At 37.5% G+C, this 15,600-nt stretch overlaps 1 protein-coding gene across 1 annotated transcript; it reads right to left on the bottom strand.

The window, feature by feature from the left end:
• Positions 1 to 81: 81 nt before the first annotated feature.
• On the bottom strand, positions 82 to 14,744 carry LOC139117330 (short transient receptor potential channel 2-like). The gene is made up of 14 exons (XM_070680346.1): positions 14,607 to 14,744; positions 14,066 to 14,147; positions 12,423 to 12,479; positions 12,008 to 12,161; positions 11,625 to 11,766; positions 9,191 to 9,411; positions 8,336 to 8,572; positions 7,000 to 7,760; positions 5,650 to 5,899; positions 4,529 to 4,723; positions 4,204 to 4,263; positions 3,115 to 3,162; positions 2,654 to 2,689; positions 82 to 1,783 (listed from the first exon to the last, which is right to left on the bottom strand). Exons 3-14 carry the CDS (start codon positions 12,431 to 12,433, stop codon positions 1,700 to 1,702), a joined length of 2,199 nt encoding a protein of 732 aa, XP_070536447.1. The 5' UTR covers positions 12,434 to 12,479; positions 14,066 to 14,147; positions 14,607 to 14,744; the 3' UTR covers positions 82 to 1,699.
• Positions 14,745 to 15,600: the final 856 nt, after the last annotated feature.

A 15,600-nucleotide genomic window follows, 5' to 3' on the forward strand; every position in this document is an offset into this window, starting at 1 on the left:
ACATTTGAATACTGAAATGCAACTGTTTCAAACCAAATAAATCCCCGAAAGAACTGTATGCAGCACATCGACACAATATATCGAACCATGCCAAATTTGTAGCATAAATTTAATTGCATTTCGATTATCAACACAGGGTATTGCAAACAATGTCTATAGATCTTGATCAATTAATGTCAATTATTTAACGTTCTTGTACAAGATTTTTCTATGTCGTGTGTGTATAGTAGTTCAAAGAAAACAGTCCATATATGTTACAGTGGTTTGCTTTGAACCATTGGCAGTGGCAATACACGAACTAAACACACTGTCTAAATTGAGGAGCTGCCAACACTGTCAGTTGTAATTACCATCGGTGTAGTAATATCAGTCAATAACCAAGAAATCAGCCCTGCGGAAATTGAAGCATTGTTTTGAAGGAGGTCTTGAGTAGTCAAAACAAAACCACACATCCTGCCTCAGAATGTATCATTTGCAAGGGTTGTTCGTGTGAACCCGGTGGTGTTGTTCTGACTACGCCTTACCTCCTTTAATACAATGTTTCAGCTTTAGACAGTGTGTCTAGTTATCTGTAACTGTCCTGCCAACTCGCCTTCATTAATTTGTTCTACTAATCTCAAAAGCGGAGGCTTATCACCCTGATCAAACCACTCGTTAGCTGCTGCTAACATTGGCAGGGTAAGGTTGAAAATGGAAATAACTTTAATAATTTAATGGAAAGATTAAGGCAAGACGCAAATGAAATCAGAACAAAATGAAAATCATAACGACAATGAATTTTTTCTTGCAAGTGGACCGAAAATCGAAAAATTAAAATTAAAATCAATTGAAAAGTAGATCAACTTAACTCCGAAACTCAAAAGTCAGAGGCAGTAAAATTTAAAGTTATAATTACAAAAAGCATATTTTTATAAAAGATACATTCAACACAGAAATGAAAATTTCAGTCAAAATCGCAATTGGTATAAACGTTTATATCATTTTGAAACTAATAAAGCTACAACGGAAATCCACTTTAAAAAGTGTTAATTCTAGGATGTTGAATAACAATTACGAATAATTTTACGAGCTTACTTGGTTGCTGGAGCTTGGAGGCTACTTCTATAGAGAACACAGAACCAGCGTGAAGCTCGAATGGGTCTAACTACATAGCAAGAGTTACAGTCTAATTGGAAGGTGCACAGTGAATTTTTGAAATTTGCACCTATACTTTGTTTAAATGCTATTTGGACTCGGAATAATCACAAATTTCGATTTTAATAAAAAAAACATTATTATTTCTATATATGCAAACTTTACTACACGGTAGTTCATGTTGTGTGTGTGTGTGTCTGTCTGTCTGTGTCTGTGTCTGTGTCTGTGTGTCTGTTTGTTTGTCTGTCTGTCTGTTTGTGCCTGTTTGTCTTTCGGTCTGTGTTTATGAGTGTGTCTAGGTTTGTGTCTGTGTCTGTTTCTGTGTGTGTTTTAGAGAAACTACGTATTTCACTATTATCGATTCCTACTGTCAAACGTTATATTGGTACACTGCGAAGTTAAATATCTGCTATGTTGGACAAAACACTTTGTGGTTTCTGTCAACTACGAACAACAACCATGAGTATAAAACTATATAATCTAATTTTATCCTTTGAATCATTGAAATGTGTGAAATTTCTGAGCTAAATAAAGCACGGGAAGATTATGCTCCTCCTCGAGCAACTTATTCTTGCTGCAAACCGCTCGTCTCTTCCCGGGGTGGCTCGGCATATTTCTCAAGGTATCTGACGAGAAGCAGTTCCAGCAACTGAAAAATATCAGAACAAAATGTTATTGTTATTAAAGTCAGAAAGATAGCTGAAAGAAGTACTTTGGTTTTCGAAATTGCCCTTGGAAGGTTTTGAATTTTCAGTTTTCTCAGGTACAATCAGTTTGTATGTGTTTCCTCTTTCTTAACAGAGAAAACATATGTTACGGCAATATTTAGTATTTGTTTCTCATAATGTCGCAGGCTTCGCAATACGTTATACTTTTATTATTGTGAAAAGAGTCCTTGGATCACAAACATGATAAATAACGAGACTACGTGTCAAGCATTGGTAAGCAAGGGTAAGGGTACGGTACCAGATAAACATCAAAATTGGTATTCAAGGGGCAGAGCCATCTATAGAGATCCCCTGAGACAGCATCACTATATTCACTACAAAAATATTCCATGCCTAGTTATCCAAGTGAGATAGGACAATGTGCTCCATATTACATGTATCCTGTGACATGAGCATCACAGGCAACATTTCTGAAGCAGCTTTCTTTTATTTTCTGGCTTTTAATGCTAGTGAACCGTATCATAGTCAAGTGATCGTCATGTAGAGTTAACACTTTATATTATTGGCCGAGTTTCGAATGACTCTATTGCAGGACAGGGTTAAAGAAGTACTAATGGACGAGAGAACATAAAATACTTTGAACGTGGAAATTATGATTTATTATCCCATCAATAGGAAGTTTACGGAAAACCTTTTAAAAATCATGGAAAAATAATCAACATTGCTTTTACTACATCACCGTGAGCGGTTTTCCAAGTACTGCCAAAGCTATGGCAGTCTTTGCTAAAAATCTAAAGTAACCCGTCATTGAGGTAGAGATTCAGATTGAAAGACATATCTTTTTCACTCACCTCAGGGAAGGGGAATGGGCAGAGTATTCCTTCCTCCTAGGTGAGAAAGAGGCCAACAATAAGAAAACAGGTCAATACAAGTGTGAAACAATTTTATCAGTTGAGTCGTTCTTCTAATGGTAGTTATATCAATTTATTCTTTACCCGGATTCTCTGCCATATATTATTACCAGATTCCGGTAAACTGAATAAGATCGCTTACAGCTAAGAGAATACAGTTATAACAGCAAAACATCTATATACTGAGACGGTATATACCTTGAAAAAAGTAGAACTGCTTGCAACCATACACTCCATCTGACACAGATATCTACTATCCACCTGCATTAGTTAGTTTTTTTTATATTATAGCACAATCTGTAAAACCACGTGGCATCAACATATATTGAGGATTTAATTCGGGGACTAGAGTTTGGAGCACGCCCATACAAATGAATATTCAAACAAAATAGTATACAAACCTGTAAGCCAGACAATTCCTCCGATCCATGTATCATTACTTCTGCTGCCTACACAGAGGACGAAACTTCATGATTATTTCATGGCAAAATCGCCTTGTACAGGCAAAATCAATCACGAAAATTGTGGCGTTTGAATGTGTTCTCTATGTGATCAAAGATGAATGCGCTCGTACCCTAGAAAGTAGCATCTGTGGAGCATGTTGATAGACAGCATGATTCGGTGATCAAATGGGTCGTTGTAACCTATGTCCTTAAACTTGTTAGTGCAGTCCCTCATAAACAACGCGACTCACTGATGAAGATGCTAATTTATTTGAATGCCGACTGATAAAAAGGAACTGGAGAAAATACTAAAATTTAGAGGGCAAGAAGCTTACACCAGTGTCATAGGTAAATTTAAGGAACGTGTAATTTAAACCAAGTCTACAATAGTTGCCAATGACCAGGCATACGATTAAAGATTGTAGCGTTGATCACTTGTTTCTGGTTTATGAACGACATGGGGCAGCAACTACGGTTTAACTTGGATGCGACTGTTTTTATTGCACACCAGATATTAAGTGCAACATTTGGTTCACGAAACGGATACACATAGTCTCGTCAATAATGATGAACAACTCATGGATAATAAAAGATAGCATTTGTCACATCATCACGTACTTCTAAAATTGTGCATGTACATCGGCAAAAGATATAACAATCACCCTCATTTACGCAACACTGTCACCAGTACATCTGGTTCATTCTGGTCTCAACAGTACGGATTTGGTCGACAACTGTATGACCCTTATATTTGTCCAAATACATATTGTAGGATTCTTTATTTCAAAAACTTCTAATGGAGCGCAAGGCAGTAACAAAACCTGTTGATGGTAACGCACATGTTGAATGGATGACTGTCCTTCAGATATCGTGCCGGCCTATTAGCAATTTTATCTTTCTGTGTTATGAGAAACGACGCCCTGAGCATCGGTTTTAAAGACTTTGAGAAATTATCCGTCTTCTACATCACACTACCTTAAACCCTAATAATAAAAATCATATACAAAGTAAAAAAAAAGATGTTTTCATGAGTAAAATGACACATACTTCATTTTCATTCCCTGCATCAGCCACAGTTTCAGATGTTTTAACATCCCTCATTTCTGTCTGTTTGAACACAAAATCACATAACATATTAAAATATATATCAAGAACCAAATGATTAAGTGTCCTGATAATGTCCATCAATTACATCGTAAACTTATGTTGTTAAAGGATCATGATTTTTTATTGAAAGTGGCAAATCACGATGTGCATTACTTCAAAGGTTCTGCAAAAGGAATCAAAACGACCATGGACGGAATTCCCATGGACAAAACATACTGGCATTCAAAGTAGCAAATCTGTACGTGAAGATTTATTAATGGCATACCTCGTGTGTTTCGTTTTTCTTGCAGCCATCTACGCAACACTTTATCAAGACAAACACGAAGGGAATGCAGCAGCAACAACAGCCATACAACAAAAATATTATGAACGACAAAATATTGGCATTTGATCCTCGGTCCCCGATGTACTCCATCCGTATTCTAGATCTTTGAAATTTCCACTCCAAGTCTATCTCACCCTGTCAATAAATAGTGACATTAACTGTGATAGCGCTATGCTGATGAACATTGTTCGTCCATTTATCACTCTTGCAATATTCGCAAGTTGTGCATTCACGTCTGGCAGTTTCTTTCTCTGTTCATTTTTAGTTTTCTAAATGGTTTTTGTCTTGTGTTTTCGTCGATATGTCTATCGATGCGATGTTTCGAGTTATGGTTCTACTGTGACGAAATTGAGACAAAATTTGACATTTACGGATACTGATTCTTACTGGATCGCCATAGTGTTCAAAACAGATTAAGATATGCTTGTCCATTTGGAATATCTTTTCGCTCTGTGTATATTAAAGGGAATTACACTTAGTCTCAAAATATCATTTAACGACTGCATGGTTACATAACTATTAACAATTTATATGCTACAATGGAGAAGCAAATATAGGAAAACAAGTTAAATGTACAATAATTCGGAAGGGAGACATATTTATGGTACCAAAGACGACAAATGGAAGATCAAGCAAATCAGTGTATTGATTGAATAGGGACATCTGGGGAGTAAGGGGGCCGTGTGAACCATGTATTGACCGGTTTCCATAATTATCGGTCCGATGAAGCCCTTCGCCGTCAAGCTAGCCGCTTAACGCTAAATGTAAAATATCCATGTGTACACTGCTATTTTGACTTCCATTAAAATATGTTTGATGCTGCTGGTCTATAAGTGTAAAATTGTTTGAGAATGCCCTGCATGCAAGTAATTGTCGTTAAGCGTTAACTATGAAGAGGCATGTCATAAAAATATTATTGCCTAAATACACGGGGTTATGTGCCCTCGCAGCAGGAGAACATTCGTCATCCTGGAATCGGGTAAATTGTCACATGCTCTTAGGCATATAAACATATGTATTCGGGCAATAATTTATAATGATATGTAAGGCTATCTACTCACGTATAGCTGCGAGTATCGGTCAGACATCATGGCGATACAAAGGTTCAGCAACATAATCAGTACAATTATACCGAACAGAATGTAAAGTATGTAACCAACAGCTATGAAATAAGACGCCAATGTCCTTGGTGAACTCAAGGCGGCTGTTCCATTGGACATCATTGACACGGTTCGTTCCTCGATCGTCAGTGATTCCGTCGCGTCTCCTCCGAATATGGTGAAAACCAGCGACGACAGAGACGATGGAAAGCTTTAAAAAATAGGAATTAAACATTGAGTGGGGTAACATCCGAATCCGGATAAAATACAGAATTAACTAATGTTTTCAACCCATCAATGCATCTACCTGTAGGCCTATTCCTTGCATTATCTGCAGATTCTTAAAGGGCCATTATTTGTAACTTTTGACCATTTTTACCTCGGAAAATTCCATGTTGGAGGCTCATATTTTTTGTAAAATGTTGTTCTACGAAGAAACAAACATGATTAGTGATGTTATAGCAACATAAAACTACTAATTTTTGTTCAAATGTGTTGCCCTACCGAGCTAGTTTGTTGACGTCTGGCATGCTCAGCGTGCTGGGGAGAATGCAGATATGGTGACGCCGCGATCACGCGAGATGTACAAGTTCACGTTTATTTCGGGATCAAAACAACATTGCGTCGTGGATTGCCAGACATCTGGCTACGCAACGTACTCTGACAATGGACTACAACGTAAGTTACCGGGCATAAGTAATGAATATTTATTTTGAAATTGCTGTAAATGGCTCGCGCAGGTGCAGAAGAATGCCTACGTTGCAATCTGCGTGTCAACAGAGTTTGTATTTCTGAGCGGACAAAAATTGAAATTTTCGTTGTAAATCACATGTAATTTAGTTTTAGGGCACGTAATGTTTCCGAATAATAGGTGATTCTCTGTTATTTGACAGGCTATTCGACATGAGCCAGTGATCATTTCAATGAAAACTAACGGAAAAATCGCCAGAAGATACAGCTAATGGAATTTTAATTATCCTGAGTGGGACAAGGTTTTTAAGAAGGATGAAAAATATCCATCTCAATGTTCAGACGTTTTTCCATAAATCATGACATCTCGCGTTCGTTTCATAATGTAGCACCATGTAGAAATGCGTTCAGTGCGCAGTGATAATATGTTTGGCCGTGCTGTGGTTTGTTTTACAACTGTCAATCATGAGTGCGTTTCTTGAAAGTAAAGGTGCGCCATTATTACAGCGACTGTAGTTGAATGTAGGGCATAAGCGTCGAGAGTTTGACAAATCTTGCAGCTAATCTCACTGCTGGAAGATATTTTGTTAGATAACAAGGATTGCACGTACCCTTACGTACCTAGCAAATTTAGACTGATTTTCTCCGACATCGACGTAGAAGTAGTACATAGCCAAGGCGTATGATACGACAACATAGGCAAACACTACGAGAAAGCGGAAAATGTCTTGCCACATCTCAGTAAAGATCAACAATATTGGACCAACGAAGTATGAAAGGTAAAAGGGTTCCATGAAGCGCAACAGGGCACAGACAAAAGTCAGGGACGTGAATTTACTCAGATAGATATGAATGTAGGGGTCTTCATATATGTCGCCAACAACGTCGGGGTTACCAATGATCACACCAAGGAAAAAGGATACTAAAATAGTCAAGTCAAGGATATTCCAGTGATTTTTTAAATAACGAGATGGACCCTGGAACATAAATTGTCCAAAATCTGCAATGCATAGGGTTGCAAACCATATCATGCACAAGACGAGTAAAGGCATGTAGTTCATGTCTGACTCAATGATGGCCTTGGACCCTTCGACTTTGTAGGAAACAAAGACTTGGTACCAGAAGATAAAGAATAGAAAAAACGCGTAGTGGAAATAATGACTTAAGAATGCCGATTTTGGACTGTAGAAGAGACGATGTAGTCGTGTGGTTCTGCAGGAACAAATGTGAACAGGCAGAAACTGGTGAAAAATGCCGTAAACGAAGAAAGCGAAGATGGCGTACAGCACTCGCCATAAAATGCCTTTGTTTCTTGACCACTTAGGTTGACCCCGTAACCATTCTTCTTTCAGGAAACGTTGAACTTGATCCTGAGAAATGAACTGAAAAAGAAAGAAAATGTACATGCAATTAGAAAGCTCCATCTTGCTGGAAGCATGACGTTGATTATCTTCGCTAGATTTAGCGATTTTTGTGACTCAACATCTGACTAAATTCATCTTAATATTATTGCAATAAACGCAACGGTCATTCCTTGCGCAGTTGTACATGGTGCTTTACAACTTGTGATTCTGTACTTGCATTAGCTCGGCTAAATCAACAAGTGTTAGGCTGTGGGTCTGTGTAATGTGGTAAATGGACACTGGCACGTTTGCAGACGCCTTACGCTTGGTAGTGTAATTACAATTTTAGTTCCTTATGCTCTCCTGAGATGTTTTGAATATACTTCATTTTTGGTGGATCTTGATTTGTTCCTGAACTGATGAAACCTTGCAATATAACCACGTTACACATGTCAGTTCTTCCTTCACAGTAGATCAGGCAGTTTAACAGACTGAGAGACACATGCTCACTTGAGAATGTGCTGCAGCATAAAAAGGGTTCGGAGAAACAAAGCGGAAAATTGTCCGTGCTCTGCAGAGATCACATCTTGAAGATTTCAACAAAGATAGCATACCCTCTTTTGCTTTGTATCAATTGCCTTCTCCATGGTAATTAAGTGTTGAGGATCCCTATCACAAGTGCACGACATAACCCTCCTACATGTTTCGAAATTGATGCAGTTGCAACATTTGTCGTGACAACCACCTTCGAGGAACCATCGTACTTCATCGGGTGTACGGCAGCTATTTAATATTTCAACCGGAAAATCCTCCAATCGCTGTATGTAACCATTAAACGTTTCGTACAGGTCCTGTGGCGGATTCAAAATGTAACGAATTATTTAAATCGGATTCATTCTTGTAACCTATGGTACAAATTTGCCAGCAGCACGATATTATAAGGAAATTCACTCATCAAAGGTTTCAAAAAATTGATTATCATTTCCAAGTACAGCAGGGATTCAGACGTTGCAAGGAAGGATAATCTTTGAAATTAATGATGAAAAATATAAAATTTATCAGTTAATGGAAAAATGTTTTAATGAGTCAATGAATGAGTGAATATATATATATATATATATATATATATATATATATATATATATATATATATATATATATATATATATATATATATGTGTGTGTGTGTGTGTGTGTGTGTGTGTGTGTGTGTGTGTAGGTGTGTGTAGGTGTGTGTGTGTGTGTGTGTGTGTGTTATTCATTTATTTATTAATCCGGTGACTAGCAATTTAACTATTCATTTATTTATTTATTAATCAGGTTACTATAACAATTTAACTATTTTGTAAATTTCCATTTCCTAAACAAATAACTACCTAATTAATTCATTACCTGTTGGATTAGTTATTAATTATTAATTTTACTAAATCATTAATAAGTTGCCCTTTGCAAGACACAAGATAACTTACCTTCAACACGGTCAACTTTTCTTGACGAACGAATTCTTTCATGCTCTTTACCAATTCGAAAGCTTCATGAACACAGTCCTTCACATCCCCAGATCTACAGCATCTACTTGACAAATCTTCATTTTCCCTAAGTTGTAAGTAGTGCATGATAAGATACGCCGGGCTTGATATTGCACCATATGCATATATCTTCTCTTTGATGGCGATATTTTTGCCCGAACCTAAAAGAGAAGACAATGAGCCATGCTGTGACGCTGAACTTTCAAGTGAAGACGAAGGAACGTGTGTGCATACTAAATTTTCACCATGATAAATAAGAAGATGGTCACTTGAATTCTCCGTAAACCAGATATGAACTGAAGGTGATCACGTGTTTCATTATATTGCAGTTGTGTGTAAATTTGAACTTTTGCCACACGTTTTCAACGTCATTGAAAGTGTTATGATCAACATAATGAACAATATTCACTACAGATTAATTCTAAAGGTCATTAAGTATTCAAATATGTAATTAGCTGAAATAAAAATAATTAATTTCTTTGACTGCTGTCAGTGTGTCACCACTTTATATAGCAAGTGTAATTCTCTTTTGTCAAGTCCTTCAAGCTATATATGCATAACTGTGAAAGCTCATTAGATATGCAAATTATAAATAAGCTGACATGAAAATGCGAAATGACGTTCAATATTGTTATAACCTGGTATAATCAAGTCAATTAGGACTTTGCTGGAGTAAAAATGTTAATTATATTATATCATGCTACCATACGCCATTCTGATTGGACGAGAGCTCATTCAAGCGATGCTAAAATACTGTTTTAGCACTGATAGCGGTGGTAAAACGGGCCCCTAAACCAGCATTTTCAAAAATTGCCCAGTCGGTGTATTTGAACGTACCGATCTAAACCATAGATTCTTGAGATAAACCCAAACAGTCCGCTTTATATCAAGGACCGAAGACCGAATTTTCATAGACAGATAAAGTGTGGGTCTGTAATTCACCTCTTGGTGAAAATAAGTTGAGATTGATGATGAAAGACATCTCTGAAGCAGCACATTTGGGTGTGATGAACGTACACAAATTATTGCATTAGGGCGACAGCGCATGTACCGTGCATTTTACGTGAGTCGAGACGTGATATATCCTACCTCTCTTTAAAATGAAGCTGGTATTGTTCATTCACTAATAAATTGACACTTCCCCACAGTAACGGTATGTCAGATATTCTTTACCAAAGTTTGGGCTGTATCAGACCTGGGTGTCCTAACGATGTAGACCAAGAAGTTCAAAATAACAATGGGATGACTCCTAGCGACTGCGACGAAATTTGACATCAAATGCAACGAGCAGTGTTAGCGTCCAGCTCTCGCTGCATCTGGGAACATGTCCAACACAATCTGCACAACTGTTATGATTACAGTTGCAGTCATCGCACGTCAGGATTATTTCAAAACTGCTTGTTTTCTGGTACAATTAACGCCCAAATTATCTATCAAAAATAGATCCCGTAACTTCACTGTTCCACTTCTGAATGCCCGACAGTCGATACGCGTATGCGGTACAGAAATGAGACAAATCTATTTTTAGTGTTCCAAAAAAGCCAGGCCTATTGTTCTTATGTAAATTTACGAAAAAATTGTTACCTTTTCTTTTGAACTCTTGACCCGTTTTCTGTGTCTGCAGCAGTATTTTGACAAGTATAGTGTTCGTGTTCATGCGAATAAAATGCAATGTTGATGAACGTAATGCGTATTTATCTTTGGATACTGTGTGCGTACGTAATGCGAACTTATAAAAATGCTCGGTCTCGGGCGCAGAATTTCCGACGTTCAATCTAAGTGGTGAAAATACCCAAGTAGGACAACAAAGACACGCAAGTTGATATAATATAATAGCAATAACCCCTTCTGCAGTTGCCATTTGCAAACTAAATCTATGTACCAGATTTGATTCTTATCTGATGAGACGTTTTTGCGATATCGAGCCTACAGGCAGGCAGACAGACAGACAGATAGACACACAGACACACAGACATCGCTGCCAAAATAGCTCAACTGGGTGAACACATGAGCTAATAAGCTTAAAAAGCAAGCAGAATGTAAAAGAGTAAAAACATTTTACGGGTTTAATGGTATGCATATGACATGTACACTCGGTGTGTAGGGACTGAATGATCAGTTGCCGTGCATTCGTGGATGATAGGCTACCTATAGATAATGTAAAAATCCGCGCAATATGTGACAAAAGGTTTCTGTTCAACCTCAAAGAGGGCGCCGTCATCGAATATTGCGTCGTACCACAAACAGCACCAGCAACCCATCACAGCAGAAGGCGACTCATATGGTGAGCAGAAGTAATACGTTTTATCGTAATTATTAGTTCTTGTATTCTCAGTCTCTGCTTTTGGGCACAAGAAATAAAGGAACAACTTACCTAGAACTCTTTCTACAGCTAGTTCTTTTGCACCCTTTAGAAAGAGTAGTTTAACCATGTAAAAATCATTTCGCTCGGCGGCAATCTGCAGTGCTGTCGTCTGCACACCTCGTCGTCTCCCTTCGTAATTGACATCGACTGACTGAAATAGGAGAACAGCTTTACATCACATATTTTGGCAGCTTCATCTTGTTCAAAACTAATTTTCTGGTGTAATATTACTATTTTGAACGTCCAATTTAAAGCCCTTATATCAGCAGGAGAGGGGCAAAACATTACATCACAAAAGTTCAGTTTGCGCGTGCGCATTCAAAACTTTTAAAGTACTTAAACATAACATTGCATTCTCTTCAAGGTTGATATTGTCATTGAACTATCTATACCTTTGATTCTAGCAACCTTTTGACTTCTGCATAGTTGCCGCATTCCACAGCAGTGAGGAAATTTTCCGCCACTATGTTAACATCTGTCTGGGCTCTATTTTGCTCTCCCAAGTAGTGTCGGACACTCTCGCTCAGGTTCACCAAAGAAGAGACCCTGAAATCAAAATATCGGAGAACTTAATGTACACGCAAGATGTACTTACCTTTCACTTTCGCTATTTTTGTTTGGAAAGGTGAAATACGCATGCAAAACATGTAATTTAGGTCGTATACCTCGATCATAATCATCGTGAACAAAATCATATTTATGCAAATGACTCTAAGATAATGTCGCTACCAAACATTGAAAACTTCTAGATAGCTTGCCTTTACAGTGCTTTAATATATGTTGAGGTACAAATTGAAATAGACTTACGTCAATGACATGTTCTTTTTCCGGGTCACATAAAATCTAAAAGATCAACCTCCGCTACTGAAAGAAAAACAATAGACATAAACGATATAGTGTTGAGTCGTCTGGAGACTTATATCGTATCACTTCAAAGTAACTTCAACGAGCATTTTCAGATCAAGCAGTAAATGAAGGCAATGTGACGGTGTCAGGAAGAATTCTTGTATACTCCCAGTCCCTTGTAAAGTGACAAACACAGCCGTACGTATAAACATTTGTGAGGATATATATATATATATATATATATATATATATATATATATATATATATATATATATATATATATATATATATATATATATATATATATATATATATATATATATATATATATATATATATATATATATATATATATATATATATATATATATAATCAAAAGTTGGCGTATATTCATAGGTTTACTTTTCATTAGGTACGAAATACTTGTACGTCACGCATGCGACAACACTAACCGACAGAAAGATTCGCAACTTAGACTCGGGTCAGCCGCCCGAGGTATTGGCAAGAAAATCAGACAACGTTTAACGCCGGATATTAAAGAGGAAATTGCCCCCAATTGAGATCTTGTGCAACGATTTAAATACACTATTCAATACGCAGCGGGTGATATTAAATAGGCTTATAGGCTGATTAGAAAATTATGTCGAATACTGAATTTCCATTCATTGTTAATTCCCGGAAACCACACTAGTTATTACGACGGAGAGTTCGGACTTTCACTTTCAGACAGTGAAGATCACTTGTTTACTGTTAACATCCATAGCGTGTAATATCCAGGGCTCTCTTCACGCCCTTTCTCTTTTCAGATTTAACAGATATGGTATATGTATCGGCAAGATACATATCACATCGTTTGCTCCCGGTGTATGAGGTGAACATCCATGTCATGAAAACTTGTTTGAAAAATTAAACTGTACTAAAAGTATTGCAGGGAAAACACAAACACTAAGTAAAAGTTGTCTTTGTCTTTTCAAGGAGTGTATAAGAACTGAAAATTTGCAAACCGAAAACTGTGACTATTGCAACCAACACCACAACACACGATGTCTTACATGGTCAAGGTCAAGGACGCAATGTTAAGAAGTTGACAAAATGTGATACGGGTATAATATAAAACTTGCTACGGTCTTTTGCGCTCTCCCTAAATAGAGGAATTTACATTCGCCTAAATTATGTAAAATAAGAACTGTACCTTACAAATTCATGCACATTGGTTATGGGCAAAGAGTCTAATTTGTACATGGGTTACGTAAATCAATTGTACATAAGAAACGTGACAATACACCAGTCAAGCATTGGTGCACGCGTAAACATAAACATGCTCACACATACATACATACATACATACATACATACATACATACATACATACATACATACATACATACATACATTCGTAAATAGGGAGATTATACTAGTACATACAATTGTTACTGCATACTCGTAAAATTGAAAATGTGCTATAAAAACGTCACTAATTATTTCATCACATTCTGCGCCCCGCACGCTGCCCATAATGCTTCAAGGCTAATATGCATCTTCTCGTTTATAATTTGAAATCCTTTATTTGTATCATGCCTAGGCATGCGCTATATCACTTACTTCTCTCCTATATCTCGTCTTCCTTCAGGAGTTTGCTGACCTAATAAATTGAATGTATCCTGTACGCAAGTAAATTCAAAATCTGACGAAAAGAAAAAAAGACGATGGTCAGCTGGATCTTCGGTTTCAACATGGAGATATGGTTTCACTAAATAAGGAGCTCGAGAGGATTGCAACGCTGTTTTTCGACGAAGACTAAAGCTATTCAATCCGATATTTTTATTTCCAGATACCGATGAGCCGTGACGCTGTAATTTCTATATTCAAAAAACGACAACACGTGGACAATGGTGAGTATTATTACCGCTTCTCTCAAAAGACTCGCGTTTGACCTTTCACGGACGCTCGTCGTATTTACAGGACATTTGGCGATTTGGTACTAAGGTTCAGCACATCTACAGTAACTTGATTTGCATTGATCAGCTAAGATAGCACAAATGAAGTAAAAGCTGCGTTACATATTCCCATTACTGAAAATGGTCGTTGGGCGTTCTCCGTGAGGTGCATTGATGGCCTTACTGCTTTAAAACTGACAACAAACCTGAGATTTCGACCTGATTCGGCTATACCGGGATAGCTGTCTCTTGTTTCTCAGTGCCTTTGCTTGATCAGTGACAGTTGAGTTGCTCCGTCCACTGTGTGTGTATGGCTCTGTGATGGGAACGTTTTACGTCATCGTTTAAGTGAAACTAAAAATGTACGTGGAATCCAATGAAGTACTCAACAACGCCACAATAAGCCTGACCCGAATACACTGCAGTGACTATTTGCATATGAATACCATGGACATACCATTTAGGTTCAATCGATTGCGGAAGTTCACCGGTGAGATCCACCTCCGAAACTTCAAACTCAATACAATCCACTCTTGTGGAAATAATATGATATCACTCATTAAGGTTGACGCCAGTCATGCGGATTAAGTCAGGGAAACGCGGGTTTGTCAATCTACAATAGCATATTTGAAAGTAAAATTAAGGGGAAAGGTCAGTCTGGGTCATCCCATCCAGTTAGATAGCATGTAGTATCTTTACTGTAATTATATCATACCAGTATATTGTTTGCGCAAATACAGCGATCTGATTGGTCGAGACGCGAAAAGAACCATGGTATATTGGCAATATATTACGGCTGGCACGCGCGCGTGCTCTCAGCTTGAACAAAATTCGGATTTTGACGTTCCACGCCAGAATTTCAATATACTGTTATGATATAATAGCAATAAATCACACCCAACGACTGTATACCACGAGAATTTGACCAGTTCACTTCATCTATGCACTCGCTATGTCGTGAACTGGTCAAAATCTCGTGGTATACCGTAGCTTGGTGTGCTTTATTGCTTAAACATGGCCTAGCCGCATTAGAAGTGAACACGGCTGGTTGTATGAAGATCTTTTGTAGTAAGGCTCATTATCAGTGCATGAAAATTTTAGATCAGACATAACCGACCGATACTTCATCGTTTTATGAGGTTGGAGAGGCACCATCCCAATATAGCAAAGTCACATTGGGTCATCTTTAAGTGTGGCAAT

The sequence above is a fragment of the Ptychodera flava genome, chromosome 18 (assembly GCF_041260155.1).
Source record: "Ptychodera flava strain L36383 chromosome 18, AS_Pfla_20210202, whole genome shotgun sequence".
Classification (NCBI taxonomy): Eukaryota; Metazoa; Hemichordata; class Enteropneusta; family Ptychoderidae; genus Ptychodera; species Ptychodera flava.